Here is a 22228-nt window from a genome sequence, read left to right on the forward strand (position 1 = left end):
ATGAGAAATTTTCCATAATAAAAATTAGGAAATTGCCGATAAAGACATCAGGGTATGAGCAACAAATAAATTTGAAATTTCCACTAATAATGCAAAATTTCCAAAAACTATTGAGAATTTTCCACAAAACTGATTTTCCATAAAAAAATCAAAATGTTCCTCGAGCAGCACACATGTTGTACATAGATCACAGTAGCTTATGTGTGACCCGATTTAGTCACAATTAGGTTGCTGTAACCAGTTTCATTAGACTTGTTCTGCTTGGGGTGTTGGTGGTGGTCATAATTTTGACCGTTTTTAATCTGAACACCTTTAAATTTCAATACCATTGATTCGACCTACGTTCAAATTATAAATAATTAAAACTTCATTTAGCACATGAAAAAATTGAAGAACGATAAACGGAACGTAAAATCAAAACACAGCAACAAAGATAACAGCCACAAATCTGTTTATTTAATGCTGTTCAAATTATATGGTCTATATGCACAATGATAGATCTATTACCACCTTTTAGTTCTTGATCATTTGAACCAAATTAGAGATTTATTGAATGCATGTTCCCTTCCAGGCCATCCAGATATTCCAAGAATTTGAGTATCGGCCACAAAGTTAATACGAGTAATAAAAAACAAATTAGCTCTATGACCTGGATTGGAATAATTGATGAAGACGTATCCTATTTGATTCTAAGGATCAAAAACGGCATGAATTAATTTTGAAAAAAGATAACAGCTATTTGGTTACGCGTGTACACCTCAAGGCGTATACACCAGGGAATTCTTGGATGACTCGCAATGGAACGATAGTTGAAGTAGACATTGGTTCTCCGGGCCTTCTATCAAAAGTTGTTTTTTGAAGCAATCCTATAGCCTTTCGGCACAACTTTGTAGTGTTATTTGGAATTCGGCTTCAATCACCTCGAACAATCGGCTGTATGCTGCTTATTATACATGCCCCTGATACCCGCCCGGAAATGCTCCAGGAATTCCGAAATAATTCTTTCTAGAATGGTGTTTCATGATATTTATCTTTATTTAAATCTTGAGAATTCCTTCGGGAATTATTCAAGTAGCCCCTTGGGAGAATTCCTCTAGAAACTTCTGCGGAAAAATCTTAATTATTCCCATCGCTCTTCGAAAATAGTTCCGAAATTCATTGGGAAATTCTTCCATTGATTCTTTAGGAAGTTCTTCCAGAATTTTCCTTCAAAAATTCATCCCAAGTTTTTCTTTCCAGAGTTCTTCTTTTCTTCTTCCAGGACTTTTTCTTACATTATTCTATGCATTGTTTGGTAAATTCTTTCAGTTAATTCAAAGTTAATTGCCTATATTCCGGGTATTGAGCCACCCGGAGTGGTCATTAATTACTACACACGTCGTCCTCCTCAGCTTAGCGGATACCAATGAAACCAAATTGCCAGCAACAGGCACATAGCCGAACTCTCGCAATCTATTTTTAGAACTAGCTCTCTCACATGCATTGTTTGTTTTGTACAATGCCACCCAAGTAAGTTGAGTATTTAGCAGGGAATCAATATTCGAGCAACGCCTAACAATATACCCTTTGTCATCAATAGAGTTTGTTGCTGACAAACGTACATCGCAACAAGCCTTTACCAGAACCCGAACACATTATGGACTTCCATACCGTTTCCATTTCTATTCCTATACCTTCAACTTGAATATTCTAGCAGTAATCTGCTAGAATTGGAAATGAACTATAAAGCTCATTTCCTACATCCAATTAGAAATTTCATTAGTTGCTTTCTCCTATCTATCACATTGCATTGTGACAGCTCGTTAACCAAGACGGACCTCTGCCTCTCGAACTTAACCAAAAAATTCCAACAAAATTCCGCATGAACTCGTGGTAAGTGCAGAGGTATATTCGGCTTGTAGTGGGCGAGTGATTGCATCATCATTTCCTCCCCTTCCCTACATTGACTAGCATTCTGACGTAGCAGGAGCCAGCATGACGTAGCAAATGGGATCACCAGTACTTGTACATTGAAGATGTGTGCTAGTCCCAAGCAAACATCTGTTGGTTCCCTGTGCAAGAACAGCTGATCTGGTCATAATGGAGTAGCAACTACGAGCAGTCAAACAAGCTCAAGCTCTCTGTTAAACCAGGCCGAAAAGCTTGCGATTAGGCGGAGGGCGTACCTGCCCCTTTCGAGTTATCTCCCACCCTCTACCATTTGACAATCGTTACAATTGCCTTGATATTCCTTCGAGCATTACCAGTGACCCTGAGGACGTAGCACTCCTCGTCTTCCTAGATTACCAATATGATGGACATCATGCTCGCGAGTACGCTAGCTGCCTTGCGAAATACCGAGCGGTATGTGCACATAAGCCTTAGAGTGCTATCCAGTTTTTGAACGTTTCAGTTTATTTATGCAATATTGCCCTGGAAATCAAGTTCAAAGACACCAGATCATAAGTAGAAGATTTACCCTCACTTCAAAAAATGTTTGAAACCCGACCAGTAAACCGGTCATATTTAATGTATCCTGCGAAACGCAGGACGCCTATCTGGATTGGGTCACTGGCTTGAAAGTGGATTCTCCAGAAGTGCATTTCGCATAGATTTTGCGTTGCGTTGTAACGGAGTATTTCGTAGATTGCATACTGATAGCTGTCATGTATATTCTTTATCTTTCTTACCCCAACTGCTTATGGATTACTATTTGGGAATTAATAGCAATCCAATTGGAGGTCCAAAATGATAAAGCATGAAAGCTACCATTGCTGGCCACGCCCATCTTCTCCGTTACTAGGGAAGGGAAGGAAATGATGATATGACATCTACTTAAAGAGAGGCCAGCGACTCACCGACGCCCTCATAGATGTCAAGGAGTTGGATGGTTGGAAGGGAATATAGTATAGGAGTATCATCATAAGCAAATGATATGATAAGATTGAATACACGTTGGGAATGACCATGCTAAGAAATTTATGTCACTCCATTGATGATTTTGCTGGGATGGGGCGAAGCTATTAAACTTGCCCTGGCTAATGAGCCTAGGTTTAAGCACCATTGATCGCTCTCTGAAACGAGAAAGAAAGTTAAATATTTAAATCCCTTCCCCCTTTTTGTTTCTAATTGAAATTGTTAGGGAAATATTGATATCTGTATATGTTTTTGTAATGAGCGAGATTCAAACATGTAACTAGACACGTAGTGCATTATGAACGTCACATCACCGCGAACATGCGTACTAATGTACAAACTGAGTGAAAGAAAGTAATATTCAAGGCTGACATTTACCGGATTGAGCGCATAATAGATTGGGCTTAGCGATATAATTGTACAACTTTATTTTAAGCAACATGTAAAGATTAGATTAAATTATGTGAAAATGTATATACAAAAATGAAAAACGCATACAACATACATACAAATCCCAATGGAATATATGGTTATATAGTTAAGAATAACAAGTCAAAAAGAGAGAAAATGGAATGAGCTCACCAAATTTCCTTGCCGTTTGGGGTCCGTCCGGTGCTTGGTGAACAAGTAGGACCATTCAAAATCCGTACATGCATAGTGCATGGTCTGTCATGGCACCCTGATTCAGCGAACGATATTTCAAGCGCAATTTCGACATCACGTAAACTTTTCATAAACTGACTCCGATATCAATGGACAGTGGGCTTAGAATTTTAAAGCTGTACAATGCTCCATCATCTGGTCACATGCGGAGCAACAGATATCTTGGTGGCATGTCAAGTTTGGTCGTATCAAGTTTCGCATTAAGAGTTTAGGCACGAATCAAACCTTGCAAACATCCTGCGACATTTCAGATTCACTACTCCAAGAGACATTCGGGACTTCTAGATAACCAGTACTTTTGGGATAACGGATTTTCTACGCGAATGATCGCCTTCTAACAATTTTGTTTGCTATGTATTGAAACACTAATACACTACACGAAAAGACACATCAACATTATATAAAATTAGCATAAGAGCTGAGCAAAAAATGACGGACCGAAAAAACGACACTTCTGTTTCCAAGCATGGCACACTCGGTTCTCAAGTGCATTTCGCATAGATTTTGGCCCAAAAAAAATGGAAAAATGTCTGTAAGGCTGTATGAATTGTAATAAATTTGTTAAACGAAGTCGAAAAAGGCAGCGTCCCGGACGTCTGGTCACATTACTCATATTCCTCTTGCGAAGTTCTTCCGAATCGAATTTTTATTCATACGCCCCAGGTTCGCTTTTTTAGATTTATATTAAAATAACTTCACATAGAAGTCAGGAAATTCACTGGGACAACAACGACTAACAAGCTTAGGACATATGCCTCCTTTGTGAATCACCTTTTGGTTTTAATTATATTGTGATACACACATTTTTGAGAATTGAGAAACCAACTCTGTAGTGCAATGAGCCTTTACAAAATCATTTTGAATGATACCTACTACCTAACTATTGAATGAAGAATGCGTAATACAATAAAACAATATACACAGCTATTAGTTTTCATAAAAATATTCCAAAACATTTTTTAACAAAAGTTTCATATAAATTTGTGCAATCCTATCTAAAACTAAAATGATGCATCAGGTGCTCTAGAAATGATTATTTGCACACAAAAAAGTTTTTGTTACCGAACTACATAAATTGAAATTCCATTGTTCCACATAACATAAATACAATCGTCCTTTATTGAAGAAAAATCAAAATGACATTGAAAAGATTGCGTAAATGTATTTTTCAATGTATTACAAAAGTTTGGTTTGAAACTCGATTATTACTAGAAGTTGGCATGGTCCTTTCGTACAGTAATACAAAAAATAAAATGCACTGATAGTGTGATGCAATGTGCAAAATGTACTGCTAAATGCTGATCACGAACTTGTGGTTTATCTCGCACGTTCTACAAGATTGTGCAAAAGTGTTTTAATCTCACTGATTGAATACGTGATTGGTAATCTACCAAGAAAGCGGAAAAGTCATGATCTGCTATCAAAGTGCACAATTGAGCATGACTGAAATACTAAAAAAAAAAACGAATCGAGAATCCAATTCGACATCCAAACTCCAATCCAAACTCTACGCTTTATTCGCAAGGCAAATTAACTTAGGTAAAATAACACAAATGACTTGGGCAAAAGTTTTTCAAGATTAGAAGAAATACCGAAAAAACTACATTATACGGTACGACTAATTGGAATCGAAAAATTTGTTGTCGAAGCTTCAACACAGAAGTTCAACAGACGTTCAGTGTGCATCATACTTACCATGTAATCGAATTAAAATCCATTAGAATCATCCCTGGAAAACTTCACGACTCTAACCGCATCGGAATATATTTCTCCATAGCTAAGTAACAGGACGCTGTCGCCGCGAGTCAAATTGGGGAGAGTTTTTGCCCTTGTCCATCAGCCCAACTGACACAGTTCTGTGGCTGACATTCGAGGGTGGGCATTGAATAAAAGTACCGCTCTCCGGTCGCTACACACTCGTAAAAAGTTGTTGAATTACGGAAAACAACGGCTGTAAAAGCTCTGCTCTATGCTTAAGGACGGTAGCGAATTATTAGCCGACATATCGAACAAATATATTGCCTATACACGTTTGATATGTGTACTTTGCGAGCGGGGATTTTACAGTGACCTTCGTGGTCGCATTTAGATTCCAGTGTTTCGTAAAGCATTTCGGTGACTCTGTTCTGAACACTCCACATAGCTGTATGTTCGATTGAATCCGGCAAAGCAAGTACCAACGAGGGTAACTAGTCAAATGGGTTTGAAATCAACGACTGTTCGCATTGTCCCCATGTCCGAAAAATGAAGTGGAAATCACCCAAAAGTATTGGATTGGACAGCATGGTTGGTTACCTACCTACCATGGATTGTCTACCATACACTGAGCTGTTCAAAAGTTAACCATACCGAGAATGTAAAAGTGATGCATGTCATTAATTCTCAAACCCATAATTGGTAAGAATAGATTTGATTCCTATGAGGAAACTATCTTTACCAACTCTGCATGACAACATACTTGACGCTGATTTTTCAACCACTCAGTTTCTTCCATCAAATTTAAATGAACTGGCTATCATCGTTTGGTTTCGGAAACTTCAATGGAAACAGAGTTCATCTTTTTCCAGATGCCAAAATGGAGACATCAGAATCTCGTTATAATTTCATTAGTTCCTTTAGTTGAAGTAGACCACTTATTCACAGCTCATTTGCACGCTTCCTATCATTTTTGCTTCCTGCTTTGATGGATACTTACCGATTTCCACTGCGATGTGTTATAAATCGAAGAGGATGGTACAAATATGCGTCCGTTGGGGTATGAGATGTAACAGAGAACTATTATCACGGTCTTGAATCCTACCATATTTTGTGATGCGTTTGGTATTGTAATAACAGAGTATGATATGAATAAAGTATATTAATATTAATTATTTTTTGGGATTATTCTTTGGTATTTTACCTCTTATGCAAGGGTAGTTCATAACAGAGTATGGTATCAATAACAGCCAGTATTATTGAGGTAAATTGCCCTGCTTGGGTAGGGTATCAATATCAGAATTAGGTATTATTGAGTAATTTTCTCTTGCTCGGGAAGGAATTCCACGATGATAGATGTAATACGAATATTCTCCTATGAAATCAGGGAATTCATGACTGATTTTTCCAAAGTACAATGGCAATCCAAAAGTTAAGTACTCGAGTATATATCGAGTTCAAATTTTTCTTCAAATCAATGCACGATGGGCCACGCCAGGAAATTAGGAGGAACAAAATATTTTCACTTTGAAATATCATCTTCAAAGGAAGGAACAAAATGTCTTCAGCAAAGCCAAAGCTTATCATTTAAGCTTTATTTTGAGGTTTGTTACAATACGGTGGTCCCACTACATTTGAGTAAATTTTTTAACTTCTATATTTCTAGTTTTAGCATTGTACGATGTTCAAAAATTTGATTTGTTTTTAACGATTAGGGCGGAATTTTCGGATTTACAACACTGCAAGAACTGATCATTTTGATTTCCTCCATTGTTTAAAATGCTGAAAAAAAGTATTTGAAAACGGCGGATTTTTTTTTTTTCAAGAAATACAGTGATATCTCTGCAGCAACCAATGTATTAACTCGGTTGTGTAACCTAAACGTGCATTTTTTATGCTTCAAACCTTTGTAGAAGATGTCACTTCGATAGAAATTAAAACTAAAAAGCTACAATCAAAATATTGATATTTGGAGTCACCCTAACATTATTATTTGAAATTATCATAACAAATGATACAAACGACGTACAAAAATGATTTTTTGAGCAAAGTGCCTCCAAATTGAATAAGGAACAACTTTCTAGAACATCGTACTTAGCTAGAAATATAGAAATATAGAAATATAGAAGTTATAAATTTTATCTCAAAATGTAGTGGGACCACCCTATTGCAACAAACGTCAAAATAAAGCTGACATAATAAGCTTTGACTTTGACATTTTGTTCTTAAAATATCATCTTCGAGGTGAAAATATTTTTTCCTCCTAATTTCCCGGTGATCGTGCAATGTGGTTGTATAAATACACCCCGAAAATAATTATAGGGCATTTGCAGATTTTTATACGAAATGGTCACGTTTAAGAACCAAAATCTCGATTTATAGCGATTAGATTGAGGACATATTTCTCATCCCAGCATAAAATAACTTATATTTTTAGCTAACGATGTTTTTTATGGTTTACTGAAAAGGCACGTTTTAGTTGGAAATAATTATGAAGCCACTCCACATGTATGGAACTCCATATAAAAGTGGTAATTTTATAATTATTTCCAACTAAAACGTGCCTTTCAATAAACGTGCATACTAAAACCACCATTAATTGAAAATTTAGGTCATTCAGGCTGGGATGCCAAATATCAATGTCCTCAATATATTGGTCTTAAAACATAATCATTTTGAATGAAAATCAACGAATGCCTTATAATTATTTCCTGTTGTGTATATAGCACTGAACTCATGTTTCTTTTTCCTAAAGCAAAACTCCATTCTATTGACATTTGTTTAATTGCAGAGGTACTCATTATCAACATTGTTCCGTTCATCTCTTTTTTAACCGCCAGTAAGCGTTATCAATTTCCAATGCCAAAATGCGTTATCAATTTCTAAAATATTGACCTCTCACAACATGCACATTGCAAATGAAACACTAGTTTGAACATCTACTCTGCTATACTTCACTAGAACTAGTCAACCACAGGTCTAGAGTACCAGCAAGAGTAGTTTAGTCATTTTGATTTCAATTGTACCGTCAAACATGAATTCCATCTGTCCAAAACTATCGCAATAACACAATATTTACCAAAATTGATGTATTTATGGAATGATGAAAATGAGCAAAACGCTTCCGACTTTTCCTATTATGGCTTTTTCAGATTAAACATTTTGAAATTCGTTCATGGCACTTTTGATATTGCAAATTATCTGCTGGCCTTATTTTGGCTAAGTAGGTTTCAGAAGCCCCCTGATCGTAGAATAAGAATTTCTGTACTTCGCTTACGAAGAAGGCAGTAGACGAGTGCGTGCATGATTTAGTCTTGAGTTTTCTATTCCTTGGTAATTTTTTTTTGACATTATGTTTTGGACGCAAACTTTACACAACCAATCAATCCCTCACTAGGTATCCCATAGACTATAATCCAATTCTAATACGAGACAGTTCTCGAATGGTTGCGACATATTCTCCAGCCGAAAAAGATCTTTAATTAAGAGGCCTCACCGTTCCGTTCGGTGCAGTACGAATTTGCGGTCTGGCGGTTTTCGGCTGCTACAGTCATCCTTCCATTAGCGCCTCTTTATCATGTTTCCGGTCGGGCCAGTGGAAGTGTGTTTTATGTGAGCCTGAATGTAATTAGGTGGAAAATTTCCTCTTGTACAGTGAATGAGGCGGAGAACAATTTGACCCTTTTCTGGCGGAATTTCATGTAGATCTGCTTGAAATCTTGCTTTGAAGCATGATAGTTACAGTTGAAATGGATTTAATTTGAGGTACATTACAAATTTTTTGCTTGTATTTCAACGCATTCCTTCAAGTAACAAGTTTAAATCGAATGGACGACCACAATTTTGTTTTTACCACACTTTTCATGAAAAACATTTCATCATACATTATAAATAAATAAATTAGTATACTGATTTGTCGTAATAATGTGATCAAGCAAACGTAAACCATAAAGGTCCAAGCACATTGTAACAGGTGTCGGGCTTACATACATATCGTTTAGCTCAAACTGCTCAATTAGTTCCACGGCTAATTCAATTCACGAACTTTGTCCGGTGTGTAAACACTGTGCATTGATGTCTCGTTAGTAGCGCCTTGTTAATTTATAACGTCTTTCTTTCTCTTCTGTCCCTTTCCATAAACCGTCAGATATTGACAACAATGGCTTCCTGGATAACAACGACTTCCAATGCATGGCTCTGCGTGCCACCGTCGTGGAGGGCAAGGGCACCATCAACCCAGCACGCCTGAACGAATACCGGACCATCATGAAGGCGCTGTGGGATGAGATTTCTGCCCTTGCCGATTTCGATAAGGTAAGCAAACGGTGTGGTGCGGTGATCCCTTTTGGCTCATTCCTGCCATTCAAACGAAGGTAATATACAAATAACGCCCATGGAGACGCATGGTTGTTAAGGAAATCATTTCTGTTCTTACATCTGGGTCTCAAAAATTAAATTAGGTAATGACCTAATTTAATTTTTGAGACCCAGATGTAAGAATCCAGGATCCCCAGGATTGCCTTAGGAAGCGATATTTTACCAGTAAATAAGAGATATACTGTCAGCTTGGTGAATAACATGAATTCATAACATTTAATGTGGATAAACAGGTAATCAAAGCACCTGATATCTAAACATTTTCGGCATAATTTATGAATATGTTTTGGGATTAGTATCAGATATTAATTAATGTCGAAAAATATCCATAGAAAAACCAACTACTTCAATTTGTGCACTCTCAGCAACTGTTGTCCCATTAATCACAAGTTTAAATCATCTGACATCTAACATATAAAGAAAAACGAGTTGTCATTGACGATGTTTCAGATTTGTTATTTATTCGCCAGGGGATGTGCGATATTTTGCGAGTTTATAACAGACACTTTCGTTTACATCAATCGATTTTTTTGTCAAACAGGTTTTACTATTCTAGGTTACATCGCAATAAATAACAGAATAAACCGCTCGAAAATCATGCATACAATAACGTTTGAATTCGTATAAAATATATTGAGGCACTATCGGAACTAATATGCGATGAAATTCGTACGTATAGGCATCGCCTAATTAAAAAGCATAGTTTTATGCAACCAGAAACGATTTTGGAGGCAGTTTCGCCAGTTGCACCAGTTTCTATCGCTTTCATATATTACGGATAGTTAATTTCTATATTGTTTAATTGCTATATTGAGTAAAGGGTTCGGTATCCCTTTAGGATTAGGCGCATTTTAACCACTCCAACAAGTATTACGTTCGTCACCCTTAACACTACGTTTATGAACTCGTACGAGGCAAGATATTTTTTTTGACGTTTTACCCCCTTACGGTCATTCACGTCTGACGAGGAAAGATAAATTTATAGTTTACATTTACAATCAAGTCGGTATATTTGCTACGCTTGATCTCTACCGCGTAGTTTACAATTTTGCTGGCTACCATGAATGCCACTTTTTGATCAATTCTGTCTTCTAGAGAACAAGCTCGATGCATCCTTTTTAATCATTAGACTAGTTATCCTGATATCTGCTAGTGCCGCATTCCACCAGTCCGTTGACGGACGGCTTTTCCTGGGATGAACCTTTCTAGCAATCGGCGCATCGCATGTGCGTATTAGCTCATCTCTGCCAAGATCTCTACAGTGTATCCATTTCGGAACTTATGACAATACCGGATCATGAACTAAATTATCTAACGCATTGTGAGCAGCCATAACGCAACACAAGTGTTTGTGCTTTCTTTTGGTTTTCAAGAGCCTGGTCAATGTGCCGCGTCATGATCAGATCCATACAGCGAAATTTTCGCAGAGGATGCAATCCTCGCTGAACTTTTCAAGAATTAATTCATGAAAAAATGTTGCTTAGGTTCTTTTGAAAAGTTAAGCGAGAATTCAGAGGCACTAAGTAAATCGGTGGCAGAACTCTTGTTCTAATTGGGAAAGTTTTTTGATCACCGTACATGACTCAATCATTATTGATTTATTGGCATTTATCGGTTAGTACAACATCTAAAGCTCAAAGTAAGAGGGAGCGCAACAATGAAGAACAGTATGGATAGGTGTCACAAGCGAGCGACGAGTATGAAGCGAACAGAAATTGAAATTTTAGTAGAGGGCCAGTTGTGAGAACAGCATTGTTGAAATCGCTGTTATTCTGCCTAACGTCCACCCAGGAACGGCTTGGGTAGTAGCATGGTGACTACTCTTACCAAGACAGGCAGCCTGTCTTGGTAAGAGTAGTCACCATGCTACTACCCAAGCCGTTCCTGGGTGGACGTTAGGCAGAATAACAGCGATTTCAACAATGCTGTTCTCACAACTGGCCCTCTACTAAAATTTCAATTTCTGTTCGCTTCATACTCGTCGCTCGCTTGTGACACCTATCCATACTGTTCTTCATTGTTGCGCTCCCTCTTACTTTGAGCTTTAGATGTTGTACTCACCGATAAATGCCAATAAATCAATAATGATTGAGAACTCTTGTTCGGCGAATACAGAAAACATGAACACATGTTAATGAATTGGTCAGTTTCAAGCCATGGAGCTGGAATCGGGTTCACCGTTCCCAACATCACCATCTCAAACAGTCTTCCAATTGTCTTCCATTTGTAATATCTTCTCCGCCGAAGCTGCCGCGGCTTTCATCGCACCCACGTACCCATCGAGGAAGCCAATTTTGGTCCTGACCGACTAAACCGTGTCATATCCGCACTGCAGAGCGAGTAGCCTAAGCACTCCTGCACCCAGCGCATTCTTGCTAACCAGCGTCAGATCATGACGTTTGAACGTTGAACGTCCTACACATACCAGCAAGAGGTTCATTATGTCCGTATTTTGTGCGGGCACCATGAAGAAACAGAAAATTGTTTGAAGCTGTCTATGGGGAATATTTGAATTCAGACTAGATAGAAGACCTGGGCAATCAACTTTGGAATTGAGAAGATCAGAGACATAAAGCCCCTTGGATCATCGCGGCGCACACTTTAAAGGTCCATTCCTATTAGCTTACAACGATCATCGTAACTGGGAAGATTGAAGGGATCATTCCATGGTAGGTGGCGTTGAGCAAAACGAAAAAAAATGCGTTGAATAATTTCAATGCGTTGAATACTGTTGAGATAGTATGGTGCCCAAACCAAACAATGCACGAGTATTCTAAAATCGATCTCACAAGTGAACAATACAGGGATTTGAGACATTGAATGTTTTTAAAATTTTTAGCAATTCGAAGATGAAACCTAGTGTTTTGTAGGCTTTTGAGGTGATCCTTAAAACTCAGCTTCGAAGCAAACAGAACTCCTAGATCTGTTCACTGTTTCTCTTTTTAGGCTGACAGCACCAACTTTGTAATCAAAATCGAGCAAAGAGCGTTGACGGGAAAATGAAATTATTGAGCATTTACCAGCGTTCAAATCCATATGGTTAACCAATTAGTGAACCGCTCCAGCTGAGATTGTAGGAATAGGGCATCGTGAATAGTTATAGTTTTAAATCACCTCCAAATGAAAGTTTGAGGTATTTCAAAAGTGAATGGATATCATTCAGGTAGACCAAAAAAATAAAGGACCTAAGTGACGTCTTTATGCCACAGACCTTTTTGCTGGTGTCGCCTTTTAAAACTTCATTTTTCTATGACAATCAAATTCAAAATTATGTGCATTTTTTACTAAAGGAAACCAAATTTATAGATATTATTATATTTGATTTATGTAGATCGAATCTATATCATTTCGTTGAAAGTCATTTGATCGAAAGGACATTACGTCGAATGGACATTTGGCCGAATGGACATTTAGTTTAAAATAAATTTAATAGGAAAACCATTCTAATGATGAAGCTATACCACTTGGTCAAAAGAATTTTAGTCGAATGACACTTGGACGGAAAGACATTACGTTGGATAAACATTAGATCATATGGCCATTTGGTCAAAATTAAGCTTGTACATTGCATCGTCCTTTCGACGAAATGTCATTTGACTAAACGTCATTCCACTTAATGTCAATCAACGTTATGTCCCGAAGTCGACTAAGCATTGGTTAAATAACATTTCGATATGGAAATTATGTTAAGATTTTAGTGAAATGTATAATTTGTTCCTACTATCCAATTTAATTCCACCGAAGTGGTGATGAACTCGTGTTATGACAAGTGAAATAACATTGATCTCATGTTATTTTAGCTTTTGTTTAAAAAATAATAGAAGAAAGGTTTTTTTTTCATCGAAACCTAATATTTTGCTTTTTCTGTCGGTTTTCAGTTTTTCTTTAGTTTTTCCACCAGGGTCTCCAGAAGTTTCCGTTTGCTAAGGCTAAAAATCCTCATCAGCTTCCGTATTCGTTTCTTCCGTTGCTGTTTGGACTTCTTCACGTCAACCGAGTTCCTTGTCCTCCAATCAGTTCATCCACGTATCTTGGGTTCCATGGAATATTTAATCAAATTTAATAAAAAATCCATTGACTATATTTTTTTTAATTACCTATTACCTATGCTGTAATTAATTTTCAACCTTCGACTAAGTTTCCATTCGCCAAAATGTCCGTTGGACTAAATTTCCATTCAACTAAATTTTAGTCCTTTCGACTAAATATTGATTTGACAAAATGTCTATTCGACTAAATGTCATTTCGACGAAATGTCATTAGACCGAACGCCATTCAACTAAATGCTATTCGATAAAATGTTCCAAAGCCTCTCATACATATTTGATTTTATTTGGACATATATTGACAATAATTTGACAGTAAACACCCGTTTTGCAATTAATTATTATTGAGCGTCTTAGAGGAAATGTTACAGAGTTAAAATACTTCACTATTTATTCCATTTACAACCACTATTATCTCTTTGTATTAACAGATACGTATTTCGTTTTCTACTTGAAAACTTCTTCAGTGTTTTGCAATATTTAAATTATTTGAATATAAATAGTTGAAGGATCAAAATCTTGCTATTATATTCAATTAAATTTCAACATAGCAGAACTACGATCCAATGTTTTTGCCTTTCTCGTATACTAAGTATACGTAAAGGCTATATGATCACAACAAATCCGAGCTTTTGATAGAAGGCTCGGAGACCCATAGTGTTATATCCTGCCTGATTTTTCGATCCTGATTCTGAATCCTGCCTGATTTTTGGCTATTAAAAATTGGTCCAATCGGCTATTGTATTTCGGGGCTAGTAAAAAAAACATTGATTTTTTCTCAATCCCACCCCCCCTTGGAAATTAAAAAAATGCTGCAATGCATTCAAACGAATGCAAATAAATGTGAATTTATGGAAATAAGTGAATCTATCTCCCTAAAGTGCAATTTTGACCTCTTGTGAATTTCTCGTAATAAAGCCTGTCCACGTTAAATCTCGGACACCCATACGATTTAATTGTAATTCCAGTTCAACGAAATCAGCATTTTTTCGCTTCTTTCCACCATTTCCATTGTACTCAATAGATTTTTTTACTGAATTGTATTCGAATTTTTTAACACGTCTAGCTTTTGAGAAAAACATACTAAACTCGTCTTATGTTTTTTTCTCTGGTTGAATTGAACCATGTAGGAATTACAATGTTTTCAACTTAAACTAAACTTAACCTATTTTATACTAAGGGTACAAGGAGTTAATCGTTGCAATATAAGATTACAACGATCTTTGTCTAAAATTGGAAATTATTTTGTTGGACATTTGTTGCAATGTCTCAATATTAGAAATTCTATGAAGTTCATTGGTACTATACCACGGAGGCAACTTCAGAATCATTTTCAGAATTTTATTTTGAATCCTCTGAAGTGCCTTCTTTCTGGTATTGCAGCAACTAGTCCATATTGGCACAGCATACAACATGGCTGGTCTAAAAATTTGTTTGTAAATCAAAAGTTTGTTCTTTAGACAAAGTTTTGATTTTCTGTTATAAAGTGGATATAGACACTTAATATATTTGTTACATTTGGCTTGAAGGCCTTCAATGTGATTTTTAAAAGTTAATTTTTGATCTAACAGAAGTCCTAAATATTTAGCTTCGCTAGACCAATTAATTGGAACCCCATTCATAGTGACAATATGTCTGCTAGAAGGTTTCAAATAAGAAGCTCTCGGCTTATGTGGGAAAATTATAAGCTGAGTTTTGAAAGCATTCGGGGAAATTTTCCATTTTTGCAAGTAAGTGGAGAAAATATCCAAACTTTTTTGCAATCTACTACAAATGACACGAAGGCTTCGCCCTTTGGCTGAGAGGCCCGTGTCATCTGCAAACAAAGATTTTTGACACCCTGGTGGTAAATCAGGTAAGTCAGAAGTAAAAATGTTATACAATATGGGCCCCAGTATGCTGCCTTGGGGGACACCAGCCCTTACAGGTAATCTATCAGATTTAGAATTCTGATAGTTTACCTGCAGTGAGCGATCTGATAAATAATTTTGGATCAGTTTAATGATGTACAGAGGAAAATTAAAATTCATCAATTCAATTCAATTCATGCCAAACACTATCAAATGCTTTCTCTATATCAAGAAGAGCAACTCTCGTTTAATTTTCAAAAGGACCTAAGTAACATTTTTCATGAATTAATATGAATACAGCAATCAATAGCTTTCATGTTGTTCTGTTGATTGCGCTATTCAAATTAATTCATGAAAAAAATGTTACTTAGGTCCTTTTGAAAAGTTAAGCGAGAACTCCAGTCGAATATCCTTCAGATTTGTTGAGCCGAATTAAGTTCGTAACTCTTAATAACTGATGGGTGGTTGAATGCCCATGGCGAAAACCAAATTGCTCATCAGCAAAAATAGAATTGTCATATGTTTCCATGTTCATTTCGACTATTCAGACCGCATCGTGCTTTCGTGCTGTGCGGTTCTTTCTCTCTTTGCGGAAGGAAGTTTTTAATACTACCCGAAGCTATTTTATTTTAAAGGTGCTTCTTAGCGCTATTTGTACCCACTGATCCCGTTACGATCTTTGCAAGGACCCGTGCCTTCGTTTTACGTTGGACCCGTTTGCGGAAGTAAAATTCCGACAAGCGGTGGTAATCCTGCAGGGACACCGTTCTGGGAAAAAACCTCTTAGAAGGTCACGTCTCCACGCTCAGCAATGAGTATTAACAAAAACAAGAGGAAGGGGGAGTCTCTGAATTCTCCACTTCCTTCAAAGAAACAAGGTTTCAAGACCGTCCTGCCCAAGCGCGGAAAAAATAGAAGGAAGCTGGAGAATTCAGATATTCCTTCAAACTCTAATATCGGAAATAATTCTTCTCCAATCGAACTGAGCAATCAGTTCGATTTGATTAATGATGAAATTGAGCAAATCGAATCTACCTCTAGCCCAGGTGATTCGATTCATGCGAAAAAGCAAAGGATTCCGCCAATTGTGGTATCTGTTGCCGAGTTTTCTGGCTTCCGGAATGAGATTTTGAGTAACCTTCAGGGGATCAAGGTTTCATTTCAGATTGCTAGGAAGGGTGACTGCCGCGTTTTGCCGGGATCCTTTGACGATCGCAAACGTCTTCTTCACTATTTAACTGAGAAGCGCCATAAATTCTTCACATACGACGACAAAACTGAGCGATTGTTCAAAGTCGTCTTGAAAGGTCTCCCAGTGATGACAAATCACTGGATGAGATTAAAATTGAAATTTCTCAATTACTTGGATTTTCACCAGTCCAAGTAATTAAGATGAAAAAAGAAATCCCATTCTGGAACTTCCCAGAGGGCATTTCTCAAGAATTTTATTTAGTTCATTTTAACAAAAGTGAACTAAATAATATGAAAAGTTTGGAAAAGGCCTGTATTATGTCTCATGTCCGTGTTACATGGGAACATTTCCGCAGGCCTGGGGAAATTTCCAAAACCCTACCCAGTGCCGTAAGTGCCAAAAGTAGGGTCATGGAACCAAACATTGTCACATGGATGCTAAATGCATGATTTGTGGTGGAACCTCTCACGCCAAGGACGCATGTCCTGTGAGAGAAGATTCCAATAAATTTAAGTGCGCAAACTGTGGGGCAATCATAAATCCAATTTCTGGGAATTCCCTTCACGCAAACAATCTTTGACTTCCCGTGCAAAACTGATGACGGGAAATTCAATCGGATCCCAGATTCGACGGGTAGAAATTTTCAAACGCTCAAATTTCGAAACCGGTTACCGGTCGAGCAATTCATACCCACCACAATTCACAAACAAATTTTGCCGCTCGTCAACGGGTAGCAAGCACTTCAGTAAATTCCAATTTTTCCAATGTACCTACGTATGCAAACATCGCTGCTGGTAGACCAAATTTCTCTTCTCAAAATGAGGTTTTATACCCATGTCCCAAAAGAAAATAATGGTCATGTTGCCGATTCAGGTAGCATGACTGCTTCCGATTTTGATTTTTTAACTGAACAATTGCATTACATGATTGATGCAATGTTCAAAGCAAATACCATATCCGAAGCTGTTCAGGTTGGTATAAAGTACACACAAAAAATTGTTATCGGACTCCGTTTTAATGGATCTAAATAATTGTGTGAAAGTTCTAAATTGGAATGCCCGCTCTCTAAAGGGTAAGGAAGATGAATTATTCAACTTCCTTTCAGTTCATAATAAGCATATTGCCATTATAACTGAAACGTATTTAAAACCAGGACTCTCCATTAAAAGAGATCCAAACTATTTTATCTACAGAAATGATCGTCTTGACAGCGCCTGTGGTGGGGTCGCCATTGTCATTAATAGACGTATCAAACATAAATTATTTTCTTCGTTTGAAACCAAAGTTTTGAAACCTTGGGAGTTTCTGTTGAAACAAATTTTGGACAATTTTCCTTCATTGCAGCCTACTTGCCTTTTCAATGCAATGGGCAGCAAAAGAATTTGTTGAAAGCTGATCTTCAAATTCTGACTCGCAACAAATCAAAATTCTTCGTAATTGGTGACTTCAATGCCAAACACCGTTCATGGAATAATGCTCAAAGCAATTCCAATGGTAAAATTTTATTTGAAGATTGTTCTGCGGGATATTATACTATTCAATATCCCAATGGACCAACTTGTTTTTCTTCCAGTCGAAATCCTTCTACAATTGATTTAGTTTTAACGGATTCAAGTCAGCTGTGTGGCCAATTGGTAACTCATGCTGACTTTGACTCTGATCACCTTCCTGTGACATTTGAAATCTCACAAGAAGCCATTTATAATCCAATCAGCTCTACTTTTAATTATCATAGAGCTGATTGGGATTTCTCAAAACGTATATCGATAGGAATTTTGATGTTGATATTCCTCTCGATACCAAAAATGATATTGATAATGCTCCCGTATCTTTGACAAATTTATTTGTCGAAACCAGAGGCATTGCAATTCCTAAAATTTAAAATAAATTCAACTCCATTATTATTTACCACGATCTTCAGTTACTGCTCCGTCTTAAAAATGTGAGAAGAAGGCAATACCAAAGAACTCGCGATCCCGCGTTGAAAGTTATTTGGCGAGATTTGCAAAATGCAATTAAAACACGTTTCGCTATTCTGAGAAATACCAACTTTGAGAATAATGTCTCGAAGTTGGATCCCAGTTCGAAACCCTTTTGAAATTAACAAAATTCTTAAAACCTCAAAAGCCATTTCCAGCGCTTAAAGAGGCAAATAATATTAACAAATGGCGAAAAGGCTCAAAAACTTGCTCAGCAGTTCGAGAGTGCCCATAATTTTAGTCTAGGTCTCGCTAGTCCAATTGAGGATCAGGTTACACGGAGATACAAAGACATTCTCAATCAAGAGAATGTTTTTGGCCCTTCGTTGGGAACCAATTTGGATGAAGTGAGATCTATTACTAGAAAATTTAAAAAATATGAAAGCCCCAGGTGATGATGGTATTTTCTACATACTTATCAAAAACTTCCTGAGAGCTCTTTATCCTTTTGGTTAATTTATTTAACAAATGTTTTCAATTGGCATACTTTCCAGATAAATGGAAAACGCCAAAGTTGTTCCAATTTTGAAGCCGGACAAAAATCCAGCTGAGGCTTCTAGTTATCGCTCAATCAGTTTGCTTTCTTCAATAAGCAAACTGTTTGAAAAGATTATTTTAAATAGAATGATGGTTCATATTAATGACAATTCTATTTTGCTGATGAGCAATTTGGTTTTCGCCATGGGCATTCAACCACTCATCAGTTATTAAGAGTTACGAACTTAATTCGGCTCAACAAATCTGAAGGATATTCGACTGGAGTTGCTCTTCTTGATATAGAGAAAGCATTTGACAGTGTTTGGCATGAAGGTTTGATTGTAAAATTGATGAATTTTAATTTTCCTCTGTACATCATTAAACTGATCCAAAATTATTTATCAGATCGCTCACTGCAGGTAAACTATCAGAATTCTAAATCTGATAGATTACCTGTAAGAGCTAGTGTCCCCAAGGCAGCATACTGGGGCCCATTTTGTATAACATTTTTACTTCTGACTTACCTGATTTACCACCAGGTGTCAAAAATCTTTGTTTGCAGATGACACGGGCCTTTCAGCCAAAGGGCGAAGCCTTCGTGTCATTGTAGCAGATTGCAAAAGTTTGGATATTTTCTCCACTTACTTGCAAAAATGGAAAATTTCCCCGAATGCTTCCAAAACTCAGCTTATAATTTTCCCACATAAGCCGAGAGCTTCTTATTTGAAACCTTCTAGCAGACATACTGTCACTATGAATGGGGTTCCAATTAATTGGTCTAGCGAAGCTAAATATTTAGGACTTCTGCTAGATCAAAAATTAACTTTTAAAAATCACATTGAAGGCCTTCAAGCCAAATGTAACAAATATATTAAGTGTCTATATCCACTTATAAACAGAAAATCAAAACTTTGTCTTAAGAACAAACTTTTGATTTACAAACAAATTTTTAGACCTGCCATGTTGTATGCTGTGCCAATATGGGCTAGTTGCTGCAATACCAGAAAGAAGACACTCCAGAGGATTCAAAATAAAATTTTGAAAATGATTCTGAAGTTGCCTCCGTGGTATAGTACCAATGAACTTCATAGAATTTCTAATATTGAGACATTGCAACAAATGTCCAACAAAATAATTTCAATTTTAGATAAAAAATCGTTGCAATCTTCTATTGCAACGATTAACTCCTTGTACCCTTAGTATAAAATAGGTTAAGTTTAGTTTAAGTTGAAAACATTGTAATTCCTACATGGTTCAATTCAACCAGAGGAAAAATTCTAACTGCCAGAGGCAATTGAAATGTATTAATAATAACTAAAAAGGGTAACATAGCAAATAAGGATGATAGTGTTAAGAAAACACGGAACACCTAGTCTAAGAGATGAATGCATGTATTAGATAATTAGCAAATAAAATTAGTTAAAAAAAAAAATAAAAAAAAAAAAAAAAAAATTTCGACTATTGCACAGTAAGATTCGCTGGCAGCAAACTCTGATTCAAAAAGCATTGCATAGTGAACATTTCCAATGAAATTGCTTATTAACCAGAAACCAGAAATCAAATCAGAAGACAAACATTGTTACCTTTCCGCGAACTCGGATGCAACTGTCGCGATTTCATCTCGGATAGAGCCGGGATTCTGCCACCATTATCGTGAGAATGGGGGCACATGAGCTGCAAAAAAAAACCAAACCCCCATTGTTTATCTTTCATTTCCAATTTCACCTACACGCTCGGTTGTGATGATGGGTGAAAGCATTTTTCTGGTTTGCTCTGGAAATCACCTTTGAATCACCCAGATTGTAAACATCAAACAACTATAGGTATGCAGGTGTGTATGCGGTATGAGATGTACTAAACTTTAATTGAATCCACATAAAAGCAGAGTATTCTGATCAATCCACCGACGGGGAATATATCATTTCAATGCAATAAGAGATGACCCATGGAAAACAATGTCCGAAAAAAAAGAGAATAGCATCTCTCATTTCAATTCACAATGTTTTCATAGATTCAAGTACACATTTATTTTTTATATGAATATTAAAGAAGAACTTGTAATTTTGGTTTTTATTTTATTAAAAAAAAAAATTTTTATTGAAATTTTTTATTTTATTGACATTTGTTTTATTAATTATTATCTCTTCAACATGCTAAAAGAAACGTAATAAAAATATCGATTTTACACACAGAACGTAAACGATAGTGATGTGGAAATCAAGCGTCAAATAGGTCTTTTTCAAATAAAACGTATTTTTTAGACTTTTCATAATTTACATAAATCGAAATAAAATTGGTAGATTTTCAATAAACATTTTTTTATGAACGCACTACTGTCTTTATGGCTGTAGGAACTTAGGCAACCGAGGTATGCGCAATATTTTGACTGTATGCAACAGATTGCATTTAATCGAACATTTTTAGTGTTTCTTCAACACCAACCCGTTGCGCGAAAAGTAAACCGAAATCGCAACCCTGGGTGGACCGAAAATGGCATATATTAACCGTTAATTCAATATACAGAATTCAACACCGTGTACACATGAAAATGGTGTTACTTTGCCATTGATACTAAGCAGAGAGGCATTGTGGCTCGGATACTGCATGGTTTATTTTAGTTTATTTTTTTATTCAAATTCACCAAACAGTATGGGGTCAGCGCACATTGTTTGGACTACTTTGATCACGCACAGTTTGCTTGAATTCTGAATATATGTTTTTTTAAAAGTAGATTACTTTTGATGCATCGTTTGTTGTTAAAAGTCATGACATTATACGTTCTTGTTGAATTACAAAATTTCTTAAGTTTTGCTGTTCAATGGAAATAAACATTTATATTAACATTTGTATTACATAAAATTACTGGTAGGAATGAGCCAAAAACCACTATAATCTTATAATTTGAACCACGTTCAGAAACAATTAATAAATATTATCTTTTCATTGAAACAGGACGGTAAAATCACAACCGACGAGTTCAAAGATGCCGTGAAATCTACCTGCGTTGGAAAGTCTTATGCCGATTTCCCCAAGGTAAGTACTCTCCGGAAGAAC

At 36.6% G+C, this 22228-nt stretch overlaps 1 protein-coding gene across 1 annotated transcript in view; it reads left to right on the forward strand.

Annotated features, from left to right (window-relative positions):
• Nucleotides 1–22228, forward strand: part of LOC134211928 (sarcoplasmic calcium-binding protein 1-like) — a 50690-nt gene that overhangs the window by 5974 nt on the left and 22488 nt on the right. The window contains exons 3-4 of the mRNA XM_062689338.1: nucleotides 9401–9567; nucleotides 22127–22207. Coding sequence (XP_062545322.1) covers nucleotides 9401–9567; nucleotides 22127–22207 — 248 coding nt within the window. The remainder of the gene's footprint in view (nucleotides 1–9400; nucleotides 9568–22126; nucleotides 22208–22228) is intronic.

This window comes from Armigeres subalbatus, chromosome 2 (genome assembly GCF_024139115.2).
Source record: "Armigeres subalbatus isolate Guangzhou_Male chromosome 2, GZ_Asu_2, whole genome shotgun sequence".
Classification (NCBI taxonomy): domain Eukaryota; kingdom Metazoa; phylum Arthropoda; class Insecta; order Diptera; family Culicidae; genus Armigeres; species Armigeres subalbatus.